The sequence below is a fragment of the Citrus clementina genome, unplaced genomic scaffold, assembly GCF_000493195.1.
Source record: "Citrus clementina cultivar Clemenules unplaced genomic scaffold, Citrus_clementina_v1.0 scaffold_2, whole genome shotgun sequence".
NCBI lineage: Eukaryota > Viridiplantae > Streptophyta > Magnoliopsida > Sapindales > Rutaceae > Citrus > Citrus x clementina.
Window position 1 is genome coordinate 24,562,369 of NW_006262688.1, and position 15,260 is coordinate 24,577,628.

The following is a 15,260-nucleotide window of genomic DNA, read 5'->3' on the forward strand; positions in this document are numbered from 1 at the left end:
CTTAAAAATTTCAAAATGACCTCAAATTGAATCATTGCCGTAGTATAGTTTTATTTTCGGTCTACAACCACAAAAATAATTTTAAAACCCAACTCTTTCTCTCTTCGATAATTCACCAACAAGAACATGCTTTTCATTTTATTTTGGTTCGCAAGCTTCGGGTATAGGCAGACGGATAAAAATAGATGATAACATAATCTATAAGGCTTGTGAGCCATGACCAATCCAAAAGCTAGTTAATAGAAGAATATATAGGATTTTAATTTCATGAAAAACGTCAGAGGTAGGATCAGATAAAACTAAAAACCAACAGCTTTCTATGCTTGTGATTGATATTAATGAAGTCTTTGCATAGAGATGTTAACTAGATATCTTTGTAGATTTTTTTTTTTTTGAGAAATTATTTCTGCACTGTCTTTTTTTTTTTTTTTTGGTCAGATATATATTTAACTACTACAAAATCTTGACATGTACTTTGCGCCATCTTTATTTTTAAGTTTGTAATCAATTAACTACTTTAACACAAAAAAAAATGACTATTTTATCTTTAAATAAATTAAAAGACCATTTTATTCTACAAAATTTTGAAAAATAAAAAAATTCATAATTATAGAATATTCCTAAATTTAATAAAATAAATCAATCTTAAATTCAATATGTTAATTTTTTATAAATATAATTTCATTTAAAAATTATCATGTTAATTTTTTGTAATCATAATTTCATTTAATTTGTATAGGGAAGTTTCTTAATATTAATTATTGGAAAGTTTGCAATAATTATAGAGAGCTTTTCTCTTCATTTTAATTTTTGTAAACTTCCTATACTTAATTTAATTAAAAAAAATTAAATGAAATTACAAATACAAAAAAAGTATAATTACAAGATGTTATTTTTATAATTATTATTTTATGTAAAAATTATCATCTTAAATATTTTAGATTTATTTATTTTAATGAATTTAGGGGTATTCTTATAATTATAATTTTTATATTTTTCAAAATTTTGTGGAAGAAAATAGTCTTTTAATTCATTTAGGGATAGAATGGTTACTTTTAGTATCAAAGTGGTTATTTGATACAAGTTTAAAAATAAAGATATGCCACAATTTTGTGGTGGTTAAATGTATATGTGACAAAAAAAAAAGTGGTACAGAGATAATTTTCTTTTCTTTTTTTAAGTTGTAGATTTAAAATTGGTAGTGAATCTAAGAAATTTGTTAATACTAAGATTTATTGGTAGAGAGAATTTAACCGAGCATAATATGTCAAAAAGAAAAAAAGGTGAAAATGAGACTGTGAATACAAATATATAGGAAGTTTAATTGTTTAAGTACTTTTTTCATGCATTTTTTCGTTAGAGATATTATGGCATAATAGGTGTGCCAAATAGAATTTCACATAAAACCAATGTCACAAAAGAGCTCATAACATAATATTATCGTGAAAAAATAAATCTTTAGTATTTTATTTATTAAAAATAGCTTAAAGGTTAAGGTCATATTTCCTAGTGCGATGTAGTGGAAAAAACTATAACTATAAAATAAAAATTAATAGTATATAGTAAATAAAATATTCAAATAATAATTTTGAAAAAAATAATAAATATCTTATAAATTTTCATCATACAAGTAATAGATTAAATCAACTTAACTTCTAAACTACAGTAATTTTTCATCATAGCTCAATAGTACTCACCTTGCAACATAAAGACTTGTAATCCTTGAGTTTGAGTCGCGACGAAGGCCACGAGTTAAATAAGTGGTACTATAGTTTGAGAAATATTGAATCAAATCCCGAAAAAGATAATATAGCTCTATGAACAATTAAGCCCATCAAGCCCGACTAATAAATCTCCACGAAGGATTGAGCCCATCAATATTGGGATGATCTGGATGATTTAAATGATTTAAACCTGGGAATAGAGATGGCCAACAGACAGTGCCCTGTCGGCCCAGGCCTATTAAAGGAAGTCCACGTGTGCTCGTGCTCATGTCGAGCCGTACCCATTATTCGTTTCGTGTCATGTCGTGCCATGTCTACACCTGTCATACTGTGGGCCGTGCCGTGTTGTGCCTAGGAAAAATAGTCCACTAAATTTTTTTTTTTTTTAAGAGCGTATGCTAAGTTATTGACTTATTTTTTTTAAGTTTATGTACTTTGTTTGGACCCATGTGCCTTTATTTAAATTTAATAAAATAAAAAATTAAAAACTCAAGTTCATATTCAATAATAAAAAATTAATAATAATAAGAGAATATAATATTAGTTGTTAAGTTTGACTCTATGGTATTATAATTCTTTTTTGGTAATTAACAACAACAATAATAATAATTTTTTTAAGGGTTAACTTAATTGTTAACTTGGAATTACGTAGAGTCATATATCATAATTTATAATAATATTAATACATATTTATAAAATCATGATATATATAATTTTATTTATTAAAATCATGATATCAGTTATTTATTTAATAAATTATAAATATAAATCAATTATAATTTTTTTGAAACTAAGAATTAAATAAATTTAAAAAATTTGAGCTAATAAAATATATTAAAAAATTTAATTTTAAGTTATTTATAAAATTATAAAATTTTAAGTTTACTTTTATTAAAAAATGAAACGCGTTCATTGCGTGTTGTGCTTTATCATATCTCTAATTATGTCGTATTTTTAAGATCCACGTGCTTAAAATTTAAACCTAACACAACTCACGTACGTATCGTGTCGTGCCGCGTGGTCTACCAGAACGTGCTTGTACCGTCCGGGGCCACCTCTACCTGGAAATGCGTCGAAAGACACATTAATATCACGAGCTGCTCGAACTTATCTGCATGGATTGCTGTTAAGTAATCATGTCGTCACGTTAAGCTCAGAAAGTCGGCTCCAGTGATCCTTTAGTGTGAAATAACCTTTAAATACATTAGAAATTATTAAAAATCTTCAAAACTTCGAAGTAATTTAACATATTGACCAAATCGAACAGCAAACAGGTTTTCGGCTTTTGTCAAAAGTCGAAAAACTTTTTCATACAAATGATCGTAAGGATCTGATTTTATCACTTTTCCAACGTTGCACATTACCTTACCAAGAACCTGATCCCATCAGATCATGGCTCCCACGGAATTGCAAAATGCATTATGCACGAAAAGCTTAGCTGGAAGAACCAAACACCGTTGAAGTCATTCATTCATTCAAAAAAGTGGGCCCTGGGAATCCACCCTTTCCATTCTTACAACAACATGTCTTGTCCTTGGCCCATTGGACCCACTCTCCCTCTCTCTTACAAAAATATTTTCTCTTTCTTTTTTTCCTTTTTCTTCTTCATTATCAATTGAAGAACAAAGCGGACACGCCAAACTCAATAGCTTAAAACGCAGCAAGCATCAACGAAAAACGACTTCGAAGTTCCCCTCTCAAATCTTTCTCCTCAACCCCCATGGCTGTAAGCTCTTTTTCGATTTATGGAAAACAAACAAAAAAAAAAAATTCTTTTTTCCCCCCCTTTTATTGCCTTTGGCTGATTACTGTTTTGTTTCCTTTTAGAGCTTGTGGGTTTGTGCAGTAGCTTATGTGTCTTTAATAAGCTCGTTTACTTTCAGCTGAATGGATTTAATTCAACACCCCACATGATCCTTTGAAGATTGATGAGCTCAGATGTGATTGGTTGTTGCTTATTTCTACCCTGTAATTTATTTGCTTCAATTTGGTGCTTGTTGGTTGAGTGTCTTGATTTTTTTTGCTTTCTCTTTTGGTATATGAATGCAAATATTGGAAGTTCTGCCAACAGGGTACTTTAAAAAAAGTTTTTATGCGGTATTAGGAAACTAAAAGTAGATATGTCTTTGTACTGAGGCTATTCTTTATGCTAGCTGGGCATATTGTGCTGCTGGCGTGGAGATGGAATGATAGTTTTTTGAGGAACTTTTATTTTTTTCTTTGTGACAAGTTGGGTTTTGTTACATCATTTATTGATTTCTCGGATGAATTCCTTGGTTTCCTCTGTTGATGCGTCTGTTTCAATGCATGTTAAGTGCCCATCCGCTTTTTGGCTAACTTATGTTTATGTTTCTAGAGAAATTGTCAAAATTCAGGGCTTTAGTGTTTATGTAGATTTTTCTGCTGCCATTCCTATCGATTTTTTATTTATGGCAAGTTTCCTTCTGATATGTGTGACCTCTCAGTGAAATTTTAATATCTACAGGAGAAAGGTGGACCATTGCCAAAGTTTGGTGAATGGGATGTGAACGATCCAGCATCAGCGGAGGGATTCACTGTTATTTTCAACAAGGCAAGAAATGAGAAAAAGACTGGTGGCAAACCTGACTCACCAGTGAAGGATGATTCTCAATTTAAACATGGAGCTGTACTTGGAAAGCCTCAGTCTGTAAGTTGCCACTATCTCCTAATACCTTATTTTTGTTGCTGTTTGATTAGAATCTCCACCAATTTAATGATTCAGTTTAAGTTTTATGAAGTTGTTGAATACCTCAAGAAAATGTTTTGGTACACCAGTGATCAAATTAAAGAATTTGCAATCTAACTTTTAGTTCCAACTTCAAAGCAGAGTAATATCGTGATACAGTACCTTCTTATTAACTCACTCATATTATTTGAAATTATAGCTTATCACCCTCAATTTCCCATTACTCACTTCTCATGTTTGTGTTTTGTTTCTAAAATACAGTCTTTACGCTAGGATTGCACCCATGTCAGAACAAATCTTAGTTTTTGCTCATTATCTTTTTTTTTTGGGGGGGGGGGGGGGTGTGACATTTCAGTTGATTCTAATGTATGTGTATACTTCTCATGGCCAAATTATTTCTAGATGGCTTTCTCCTAGTTTCTCCTGAATCAGTACCATCTCCCACTTCAAATGATATTCATCAACAGACCATGTCCTTTATGCAGGAAAATGCTTTACATTCAAATTTTACTGAAAAACATTATGGAAATACGTGGCGTCACAGTTACAGTATTTGAGACATACTATGTTATGACAATACATATATCTTACCAGTACCCACCCTGTGTATTTAGAACTAATACTATATTGCTTGCCATATACTTTTATGACAGAAAATTAGTGTGGCTTGATGGATATCCAATTGGCTGGCTATTGTTTCCATTTTTGGAAGGTGGTTATGAAAGATGAATATATGAAGTAACATAAATGGTTATTGTTTATTGTTAGTATATGCCCTTTTGAAATGAAAACAGCACACATGTACCATATTCTAAGGTTGACCAGTCTACTTATTTTGATGTTTGCAAATGCATTGATTTGCAGAAAAAATGGTTTTGCTGCATGCAAGCTGCCCGTGCAGAATCATAGGAAGCTCTTATCTTTTAAGAGCTTTGCAAGAAAAGCTTCATATATCTATGTCCAGCCACGATGTAAGATCCGGAAGACTGGAGCTTATCAGAAGCTATGATAGGTCCTACTGGAATCTGTTTGTTGTGAATTTAAGCTTTGGTGATGGTGCGATCCTACGGAAGAATATTATAAAAGAACTATATTTTATGTTTGTGATAAGTCCTTGCTCGGGTTCCACTACTCCCCTTCATTCAGTTTTTCATGCATTGACTCTTTTTCTCTGTGAAAATTCTCCTCTCTATTGTTTCAAGTGAATGTGATTTTCTGTATGAATCTGTGTACTTGTGCCAAATGGTCATATTAGAATGGTTCTCCAAGAATACTGGTTTCCTAATTTGCTGCAGGCGACCAGTTAATTTCCTTCCATTGATGAATTATCTGGCACTTTATTCCCCAAAAGAGAAGATTGAAGCATGAAAAAGAAAGACATGTAAACGATCTACAGACAGTTGCCTTGGCACACATCATGTAGAGAAACTTACTAATATGAATGGGACTAGCTACCAAAGCAGGCACAGAGACATGGAAATCAAAACCTCCAGCTTGTCGTGTTATAATAAATGAACATGCATTGCACTCTAAGCTCTTGATAGTCCTTGTTTTCGGTCAAACAAGCGCTTCAAAAGATGGATTTGGAGAAAACTAGCCGTGATAAGGAAAAAGGATCCAAGCATCGCTTTGTAGATTGCTCTCCGGCTCATTGTTTTATTCACTTTACCAGTCAAGTTAAATCCATTGATCAATGAATGTTTCCAGATTTTATCAGGATTAGCGGAAATGAGTGTAAAGTTGTTACCTATGGATTGGCGTTCGGTCTGAGCATCAAACCAATGCTGTTGAAAGTGAATGTCGTAAAGTGCTTCCTCCAGCTTTGCTATCTGATCCAATATGGGATTAATATGCTCTGCAGATATTCACAAAAATCATCAGTGAGCGAAAGAAGAAAGGAAGGAAGATTGTTTCGTTCTCACCGTCTTTGGCATGCTGATCGTCGTAAGCATAGTGAGCACAAACTCGAACGTTGCAGTGCTCCTGCGGTCAAAGTCACGAACACGTTCATCAGAAGGTCCCGTCACCTGATAATCTCAACGAGCATTTAAAAATGATCAGTGATCCGTGCAAGATAATGGACAATGAAACCTGAAAAATAAAACAAAGCTAAAGGAAAACAAATAGAATGATACATACAGTGAGTTCAACACCTTCATCAGAGTAATGCCATGGATTATCAGCCTTAACGACAACAAAAGAACAATGAAGAGTGTCACCTTCACATTCAACATTATGAGACACATTCTTCTGTGTCTATTTCAAATCTTATGCCTTGTGTAATCCTCACAAAACTCAGCATACCCACCAGCATTATCATTAGTACCACATGCTTCAAGCACCGAAATGTGTCCATATCAATCTGTGATTTATCTCTAGATTAATAATTTTAATGTCTCAGACTTGAAGATATGTCATAACATGAGAGCCAAGAGAGTGGCTGATTTGTCAGAAGTGTATTTGATAACTAACACCAGCGGTTTAGAAGTTGTAATATATTTGTTTTCTTTAGGATACAGTTTCAGTTGTGAGTGTTGACCGAGGCAAACTTCCATTTGGAACTCTAAAGTCTAAACGATGTCGCTTTTCATTTAATAATCAGTCTTTAAATGCGTTCTTCAATTTGATGGGATTATCCAATTAAGCAGCATCGGTTGTTGAAATTCTCTCTTATTGTCATTATCACTGCCATAAGTAATTCATTTTAAAATAAAGTTCATATGACATAATTGAACTGGATGAGAACATTCATTTAAAGATTAAATCCAAATAATGATAAGAAGAAAATTTAGAATACGATAATACTTCAATTTGATGGTAACACGAGAACTGCCAAGACAATCAAAAGCTGCTACTTCGTGTATCCTATTATTATCTGGTGAGTTTGGTCGCATTGACATTACTCATTAGTAACTTTACAAACGCTATTTTTGACCCATCAAAAAACTGGTCCTTTTTTTTTTTTATCTTTTACTAATAAGTTTCTATGTAGTAGATTGAGCAGACTGTACACCAAAAAGTCGGTGACTAATTCCTCCCCCCATACAGCACTTGTATCTGTACAACACAAACATGCGGGTTCCATTGTCAGCAGCTATACAGAAGCAGGGGATGGCTGCAAGATCTTCTTCTCCTCTGTTGCCAGCCTCTTGTGTAGTCGCTCTAAATGAAAAGTAAATTCCGCGTGTAAGTCCCTCAGCAACTTTGCTTTCTTGAACTCCTCAGTTCCAGAATAAGCAAGCTTCAATTCATGGCTAATCCCAGCATTGCCATTCTGTAGTTTCTTCTGCAAAATGTAATCCATCAAAATCAAGTTTCACAAAGAAGCATCATGCCATCATATCTGATGTTGAATTAAAAAAAGTTAACAATAGCTAACCTGAGATTTAAGCATACAAGTCCCAGTTGGCGCTGATATATCACGCCACAAGATGTTTCTGGCCACCACCCACGGCCTGCAGGCAATGCAGGCAGTGATTAAAGCAGAAATATAGAATCCGTAAATCCAAACAGAGCAGGTTCTTGATGGCTCTCAAAAATATCTTAAAGTATTAAATGGGAGCTGTTAGACAAAGAGGAAATTAGCATCATACTTGCACGGCATCGCTTACCTTCCTCTAGAGGATATGATGATATGTCCTGGGTTATTAAAAAATTTACATAAAACTTGAAGATCTTTATGAGTATTCAACACAATTGCTCCTCGAGCATACGACTCCTTTGACGAACTTGCGAAAACATATGATTGAGATACTATTGAAGTCTGTTGGTGAATGAATTCAGTAATTGTTGAAGGAGATAAATCTTTCTCCAAGTTCTCAATTAATATCAAGTAATTGTCTGCTCCTCCAAGATCAGCATCTTGCCTGTTGATTTCATTAATATCTTCAGCCCAACCTACCTTTTAGAAAATGGAAAGAAGTTAAATGGTTAATGAGATGTCCTTTCATAGAAGTCTTAAATTGGAAGTCACTATCAGGAGCACAACATTTTGATAAAAGAGTTGGGTCTTTAAAGCATGGGGACAAACCTTCAGACGGATGAATTTGACTGACCGACCGCTTGGCACACTTTTTACCCTGCAATAAGTGGAAAAAACATCAATTATTGCTCTAAATGAACGCTTGCTAGTGAAAACAGATTGTACTCGAGCAATTCTAGAACACCATATACAAAATTGACTTGCCTGCATTAGACACGACAGCTAAACAACTAGCTACTATTTTCTTTATTGCAAGCATTACCACCAAAGGATGTAATATAGCAGATAGAACTTAGAAGTTGAAATCTAGCAGTGGTACTTACAATTTTCTCCTTTGCTCTCTCCAGAAATAAAGCCACATTTCGATCGGGTTTCTCCTTAGACTGGACGAGGCATATGTTTTCAATCTTCTTCTCCATCATAATGCCGGCACCGGGGCCATGCTGCCAAACAAGTACGAAGGTGCACAAACACTCTTCTTCCCCCTTTGCTCTAGAATGCCTTTCAGTAATCACCTGCAAGAAGCATATTGTTTTCCGGAACGGGGTTGAAAATGGAAATTTATCATTTCATTCCCATATGAAATTCCCTCCAACAAGAAGGAATCATCTAAACATTAATCCAGTCGAACAACACCAAATAGTTACCAGGATCACAACACATCACTCAATTAAAAGTCAATGTTGACTCATTGACATGCACAAACACTTCATTCGGCTTGAGGAACAGAAAATCCTAAAACTGGGTTCGGCTAGTTTCAGATAATTAGATAAAGGTCTCTCCCTCAGAGAGGGAGATCGTGACAGAAGAGAAGGGGGGGGGGGGGGAGCCTTTAACATTTTAACCCAAAAAAGATCACATTTTTATCATCCAATTTCAGTGCAGCAAAATGGTCAAAAAAAAGAGGAAAAAAAGATCTTTTGAAACAAGAGAGTGGCAGAGAGAAGTAAAATACTAACGTGTTCCATAACGGCGTCGTAGAAGCGAAGGTCGAAGCCGTTGAAAGAGTGGGAGGCGCAAACCGGCAAGCCCTCGACGGCCTTGGAGCATTCCTCGTCCTGTAACTGTACCGACACCGGACGGAACCTCCCTTCAAACTCCTTCAACTCCTCGAAGCTCTCGAACCTGCTGGCCTCGAACACTTCGTCCAGGTTATCCGAAAACCCCACGTACTTTATCGTCAGCCTCTCGCCTTGAGCGCCGACCAGCACGCTGTACCACGCGTCGTCCCCTTCCGCCCGGAACTCCAACTCACTCTCCGCCGCCGCCGACATCCAATCAACGGTGTTGGTCAATGTCGGGAGATAATTGAACTCACCTTTCTTTCTCGTGTGCTTATCCAATGTCCACCACCTGCGTGTGTTTGTGAGAAGCAAAACGAAACCATGAACAAAACTGGATACAAGGAGATGGAAAAGGAAACGAAAAAATTGGTGCACTGTTCTGACACGTGACAGGAGCTCGTGATGATAATGATTGAAAAGAACTTTTGGTATTTGTTATTTTTGAGAATAATATATGAGACTTCGTTTGTCATTCGAGCCCCACCATTTTTTTGGCCCCTCTGCTGATCATTATTAAAGCCCCAGCTCTCAAATGATGTCAAAAGCTTAAGTAAGGATTGGTCTAGGCCAAAAATCAAACGTGTAAATGTAATCGGAACATGCATGCATCATCTAATAAAGTTTTGTCGCATGTACATTCATCTTCATTAATAATGATAATTAAAAAAATATTAGTAATTAATTAAAACAGACGCTATGATTGATTTTATTGTATGGTCGGTAATACGAACTGACTAATCTCCTGATAGCTTATCGTAAGAAGTGACCGACTTAATTAGTTCATAAAGAAGAGAGCATGGAATTAATTGACCTCCCTCATAACGAACGGCAAATGGAATTAAGTGCGGCCAGGAGGTTGCATTTAACATCAACAGCAGCTTTAAATTTTGAATCTTCCGACTGTAACTATCACTTTGAAGCTTTCTTTTAGGTTACAAACCAAACAAATCTCGCATATTCTGATCGTCCCCCTTTTTTCCTTGGGGGGAACTAGCAGGTAAAATGCAGAGACCACAGTTCTCTTTTATTATTCTCAATCCATACAACAATACCATTACTATCAGATACAATACATTATTCCAGTTCACTAGTGAAAGTTACAAAATTCAAAAGGAAAAGGAAATAAGGCTATAGAATACAATAAGGGGGACGGTATATTTAATCGATCGATCAAAAGGTGACTTTATTCATCTTCCATCTGAATAACATTCACCCGTACATTCTGAGAAACAATAAAATAGGAGCTCATACAGAAATGTCTTTTCCAAAAAGTCCAGTTATTCCCTTCCCGGGGTCGTCTTGCTTCACTATTGACTCCCCAACCAGAACCTGCAAGAGGGCAACAAAACTTTATTCCCACACATGTACTGATAATTGATTGCAGATTCTAAGATGCATTTCTGTTAAGTTTTTCTCATCTAATTTACATAACATATGCTACTGTTTTAGCAAGTATGTTTGCGGAGCAAAAGTTAACTAATGCATTAAAGGGACACTCATATCACACGTCATTTGTTGAAGAACCACATGGCTGAGGAATTACATACATCTAGGTTTCAAATGAAATGAAGTCTATGTTTAATGTCAAAATAATGTGTGGAACTTGGAATTTAGCATGTAAGGAGGAATATGTAGTAAGGTGAAAAAGCTTACAGCTTTAACACCAGCTTCTTGTACGTATGCGATATCATCGGGAGTAAATAGCCCAGATTCACCAACCACCTGAAAATGTCAAAAGTAAGGAATCCAAAATGAAGAAAATATATGAGAAGATGGCCCGCACAAAACATCTGTTTCGTGAATAAGTCTTATCTGGTAAAAGGACCACTTACAATTATGTTCTTTTGACGGATTATTTCACCACGCTCTCCTTCAAGAAGTTTCTTTGTGTTACTAATATCAACCTCAAACGTCTCTGTGGGATAAGAAACAATAGAAATTGCTAGTAAGCCAGGATGGGTAAGTCTATCCTGAGTCAATTTATAAAGATACTTAAGAGGGCCAAACAAGGTACAAGGATCATAAGTTCCACAAATAAATCAATTTTTATAAAAGTTAAAAAAGCATACCAAGGTTCCGATTGTTAATACCAATAAGTTCAATCCCCTCAATTCCAAGAACACGATCCATTTCCCTCTCGTCATGAACCTGGAATGAACCAAGGCAGGTGGAGTATTTAATATCCAATTTGTGACCACTTTATGCAGTAATGATGAGGAGACTAAAGAACCAACCATAGTCTCTCATCTTCATAATGATAGAGAACCAGCAACTAATTAATGTTTTACAACTAGGATATATACTCAAGCATAAAATAGTGATCTCAGACACTGCCAGTTGAAGGAATAGTTATGGGAATCAAACAAATGATAAAAGAAGCCCCATTCAAACCTCAACAAGTGCAGTCAAACCAAGCATCTTGCAGATCTTAGTCATGTATCTGATATCAAGATCAGGCAAAACAGCAGCGATCAGAAGAACTGCATCTGCACCTTTAGTTCGGGCATAGTAGATCTGCCATGCGTCTACAATGAATTCTTTGCACAATAGGGGGCACTGCAATCGTGACGGGCATTAGAACCATAACTTATCCTAAAAATATTAGAACCATAACTGATACTATTAACTGTCGTACGAGAAGATGGACAAAGCTAAAAACACAGACAGGAATACAAGATAAAAAAACACACCTTCACTCCTGCACTCCTTACAGCCTCCAAGTTTTCAAAGCTTCCCTTAATTGTTAAGAACAGAAACATGTTAGAGGAAGCAAACAATCATTTGAGCATTTATATCAAAATTTAAGCACATGACTGCTCTAAAAGATAAACTTACCTTAAAATACTTTTCATCTGTCAAAATACTGAGACATGCTGCTCCACCTTTCTCATAAGATCGGGCAATTTCAACCTATCACAAGAAAGTTTCAGACAAGAGAAAAAATAAATAAATAAAAATAAAACCTACATGTATATGCCGGTGGGCATGATAGAGAAAGAACAACAGTTGGAGGAGGCCTAGATGCTTAGACAAGGTCAAAACTCATTACATTTGTGGGCTCTAGAATATACAAGGAACAATTTGAATTGAGTATAGGTAGTGAGTACTATATTTCAATTTTCAACAATATCAAATTCAGCTACAATAATTGGATGGGATGGCAATTAAGGGCAAAATTATAGAACATGCATACTTACTGGATCAAAATCCTCTCTTAGGATTCCTCTGCTCGGAGAAGCCTTCTTTACTTCAGCAATCAGAGCAGGAAGTCCAGTTCGTTGATTGGCAGCCATAAGAGCTCCAATGAAATCTCTAGCTGGAGGAGCATTGTCAAGGGCATTTTTGAGCATAGATAATGGCCTCCTCTGTTTTAACTGAAAAGGAGTTTAGCATAAATGTCAACGCTCATCAAAATAATCAAAAGAAAAAACATAATTAGAAATAAAGTTGAGAGATTACTTGAGAAACTTCCACGTCCTTGTGCCATACGATCTCCTCCAAAATGTTACGAGGTGTATTGCCCTCATTCTGTATCCGGAACTGAAAAGGTCCCACATAGTGCAAAGGGGGCCCTGTCGGTGGACGTCTCCTAATTTTTATACCCTGGCTAGCAGCGACTTCATTTATCAGCATCCCCACTTCCCACTCTTTAGCTTTAAGTGCAGTTTCAGCATCTTCCATCACTGAGGAAATTGTAGCCGACCCATCCTTGGTCTCAGCCTACAAACAGAATTACAACATCTTTTAGCTCCAAAGCAAATAATCTGAGGGCGCGTTCCGGATAGAGTGGATGTAACTTTTACTCCACATCAACAGTGGAATATATTCACTAGCTATCAGACAGGCCAAAATAAAAAACGGGCAGTTAATTACCATACATTTTACATTTGCAAGTCCCACTAAGAGAAAATAATTTTTTGTTTTACGATTTCAAGAGTAGCACACTCGATGCAGTTTTTTAGTACATGAAAAAAGAACTCTTTGCATCATCATCATCAATTAATCATAATCATCACGAAAAAGGTTACCTTTTGAGCTCGAACGGGCGTGAAACCGACACCGTTTCGTCTGTGCGCGTCCATTGCGGAGGCCGGAATGGACCGTACGATTGAAAACTTACTGGGTCTGCGATTCAGCGTTGGAAACAAAATCCGGGGTGTCGTTTTAGGATAAACCAAGCCCTCCATTTTTACTCTTTTATGTCTGTGAATCCCTAAGCCAAGGCCGCGACTTCCTTCTTTTAAGGTTTTGGAGATTTTGGTGCCGGGAGATTTTCGGAGTTTGGTGGCGGAGATATAATGCTGCCGGGTGTAGAGTAGATTAAGTGCTCCTGAAACACAAATTATTTCCTATAATTCCTAAGAATAAAACTATAAGATAACGTTGGTTGGTTGCATTTTTATTTTCTATTTCAATGTTGTAAACCATTGACTACTTCGCCACTGAAGTTTCAAGTTTCACTTTGACAAGGAAAATAATACCTCTTCCAATGTGGGTACGATAGTTGATTTTTGACGTGAGAACCATTTAATTTTTACACTTTGGTGATTATTTATATTTATTTCTTTTATATTTTATTATTATGTTTTTATGTTGTTAATATATTATGTTGTCAATTTAATTATTTATAATAATTTTAATTTATATGATTGTTCTAAAATACTGGTTATATTATAATTTTTTTGTTAATACGAGTGGTTTAACCGTCTGTTAATTTATTTTAATTTTAATAAATTAATATTTATTCTTACGTATATATTTATTTTTTAATATTATTATTGTAGCCAAAATTTTGTATCACAGATAAATAGCAATATAATTCGTAATTAAATGAAAGTGAAAATTGCAGTCAGTCGAGTATTCAAGCACATTTTATTTGACCACCAAATAAAAAGCTTTTTTTTTAATCATTTTTTGACCATAAATAAGAGCTGGCAGCAGAGCTGATTCGGAATAAGTAAGTTCGGACATGATCAATTTTCAGAGCTTTCTGTCATGATCAACACATAATGTCATCTATGAAAGAGTATTATCATATTCACAATCTAGTTAAGATAGTATCTCAAATGATATGATATTTGTTTTGACCAAATATTTATTAAGAAATATTAGAATATATACACATTAAAGGAAAAAAGACATTAAAGTTCTAACATTTATTGTGATGATCACATAGATTCTATTGATTTTAGAAATGATCATACAAATCTTTTTTTAACTATGATATCATATCCTTCAACTACAGTCTAATCTTTTATGATACTGCAGTTAATCATAATCTATCTAAACAAAACATAAGACTTTTCAACTTAATATAAATCTTATAAATCAACAGTCGTTTGTTTTTTCAACTTAATAATTTAATTGACTTAATTTCAATAAATTAACTCATTAAATCTGTTTATTTTTTCAATTTAATGAAAATTTTCAGTCATTAAGTCATTAAACTAATTTTTTTAGCTTTTTATTTAATTTAAAAAGTTTGAATGATATTACTAAAACATATTCTCCAAAGTAAAATATACCTAAATAATTAATTTATTTTCATCTTTACCTAAATAAACTTACAAATTGGTATTACTATTCGTCTTTGTAACTTGTGATAATATAGTGTTGTTATCATTATTATTTCTATCTTTTTTTTTTTAAGTTAGCTTTATTTATCTTTATAATTTGTATGAATTTTTTTAATATAAACTTCATAAATACAATAAAATTTATTAACATGTTCTAATTTTGAATATTAAAGGGCTATATATTCACTCAAAAGTAATTTATATTAT

The 15,260-nt window shown here is 34.3% G+C and overlaps 4 protein-coding genes across 6 annotated transcripts; 1 reads left to right on the forward strand and 3 right to left on the reverse strand.

The window, feature by feature from the left end:
- Positions 1 to 3,060: 3,060 nt before the first annotated feature.
- LOC18052225 (RPM1-interacting protein 4) lies at positions 3,061 to 5,746 on the forward strand. Of its 3 annotated transcripts, none has more exons than XM_024191166.1 (4): positions 3,061 to 3,450; positions 3,552 to 4,033; positions 4,210 to 4,392; positions 5,296 to 5,746. In XM_024191166.1, exons 2-4 carry the CDS (start codon positions 3,989 to 3,991, stop codon positions 5,338 to 5,340), a joined length of 273 nt encoding a protein of 90 aa, XP_024046934.1. In that variant the 5' UTR covers positions 3,061 to 3,450; positions 3,552 to 3,988; the 3' UTR covers positions 5,341 to 5,746. The 3 variants fall into 3 exon arrangements, with proteins under 3 accessions (XP_024046934.1, XP_024046935.1, XP_006447821.1); XM_024191167.1 differs by having other exon boundaries at positions 3,608 to 4,033; XM_006447758.2 differs by lacking the exon at positions 3,552 to 4,033 and having other exon boundaries at positions 3,075 to 3,450.
- A 214-nt stretch (positions 5,747 to 5,960) lies between these two features.
- On the reverse strand, positions 5,961 to 6,787 carry LOC18052226 (transmembrane emp24 domain-containing protein p24beta2). Its single transcript, XM_024190891.1, has 4 exons — positions 6,736 to 6,787; positions 6,571 to 6,650; positions 6,354 to 6,458; positions 5,961 to 6,260 (listed from the first exon to the last, which is right to left on the reverse strand). The coding sequence occupies exons 1-4, from the start codon at positions 6,785 to 6,787 to the stop codon at positions 5,961 to 5,963; spliced, it is 537 nt and encodes a 178-aa protein (XP_024046659.1).
- Positions 6,788 to 7,261: 474 nt separating this feature from the next.
- On the reverse strand, positions 7,262 to 9,964 carry LOC18052227. The gene is made up of 6 exons (XM_006447760.2): positions 9,373 to 9,964; positions 8,737 to 8,928; positions 8,462 to 8,510; positions 8,043 to 8,328; positions 7,811 to 7,886; positions 7,262 to 7,717 (listed from the first exon to the last, which is right to left on the reverse strand). Exons 1-6 carry the CDS (start codon positions 9,685 to 9,687, stop codon positions 7,526 to 7,528), a joined length of 1,110 nt encoding a protein of 369 aa, XP_006447823.1. The 5' UTR covers positions 9,688 to 9,964; the 3' UTR covers positions 7,262 to 7,525.
- Positions 9,965 to 10,411: 447 nt separating this feature from the next.
- On the reverse strand, positions 10,412 to 13,925 carry LOC18052228 (indole-3-glycerol phosphate synthase, chloroplastic). Its single transcript, XM_006447762.2, has 10 exons — positions 13,506 to 13,925; positions 12,937 to 13,197; positions 12,675 to 12,851; positions 12,313 to 12,387; positions 12,168 to 12,212; positions 11,869 to 12,033; positions 11,547 to 11,625; positions 11,310 to 11,392; positions 11,131 to 11,199; positions 10,412 to 10,806 (listed from the first exon to the last, which is right to left on the reverse strand). Exons 1-10 carry the CDS (start codon positions 13,662 to 13,664, stop codon positions 10,723 to 10,725), a joined length of 1,197 nt encoding a protein of 398 aa, XP_006447825.1. The 5' UTR covers positions 13,665 to 13,925; the 3' UTR covers positions 10,412 to 10,722.
- Between the last annotated feature and the right edge of the window lie 1,335 nt (positions 13,926 to 15,260).

Excerpts from the sequence above, each read along its gene's own strand:
- LOC18052228 (XM_006447762.2), bottom strand. The coding sequence starts at position 13,664 with ATGGAGGGCTTGGTTTATCCTAAAACGACACCCCGGATTTTGTTTCCA. Across the intron at positions 12,034-12,167 it reads TAAGGAGTGCAGGAGTGAAG|TGCCCCCTATTGTGCAAAGA; the intron begins GTGTGTTTTTTT and ends TCACGATTGCAG. Across the intron at positions 11,626-11,868 it reads GTTTGACTGCACTTGTTGAG|GTTCATGACGAGAGGGAAAT; the intron begins GTTTGAATGGGG and ends GGTTCATTCCAG.
- LOC18052226 (XM_024190891.1), bottom strand. The coding sequence starts at position 6,787 with ATGGACACATTTCGGTGCTTGAAGCATGTGGTACTAATGATAATGCTG. Across the intron at positions 6,459-6,570 it reads ATGAAGGTGTTGAACTCACT|GTGACGGGACCTTCTGATGA; the intron begins GTATGTATCATT and ends TGAGATTATCAG. Across the intron at positions 6,261-6,353 it reads CGATCAGCATGCCAAAGACG|ATAGCAAAGCTGGAGGAAGC; the intron begins GTGAGAACGAAA and ends ATATTGGATCAG.
- LOC18052225 (XM_024191166.1), top strand. The coding sequence starts at position 3,989 with ATGAATTCCTTGGTTTCCTCTGTTGATGCGTCTGTTTCAATGCAT. Across the intron at positions 4,034-4,209 it reads ATGCGTCTGTTTCAATGCAT|GAGAAAGGTGGACCATTGCC; the intron begins GTTAAGTGCCCA and ends TAATATCTACAG. Across the intron at positions 4,393-5,295 it reads TACTTGGAAAGCCTCAGTCT|AAAAAATGGTTTTGCTGCAT; the intron begins GTAAGTTGCCAC and ends ATTGATTTGCAG.
- LOC18052227 (XM_006447760.2), bottom strand. The coding sequence starts at position 9,687 with ATGTCGGCGGCGGCGGAGAGTGAGTTGGAGTTCCGGGCGGAAGGGGAC. Across the intron at positions 8,511-8,736 it reads AGAGAGCAAAGGAGAAAATT|GGTAAAAAGTGTGCCAAGCG; the intron begins GTAAGTACCACT and ends CACTTATTGCAG. Across the intron at positions 8,329-8,461 it reads TCAAATTCATCCGTCTGAAG|GTTGGGCTGAAGATATTAAT; the intron begins GTTTGTCCCCAT and ends TCTAAAAGGTAG.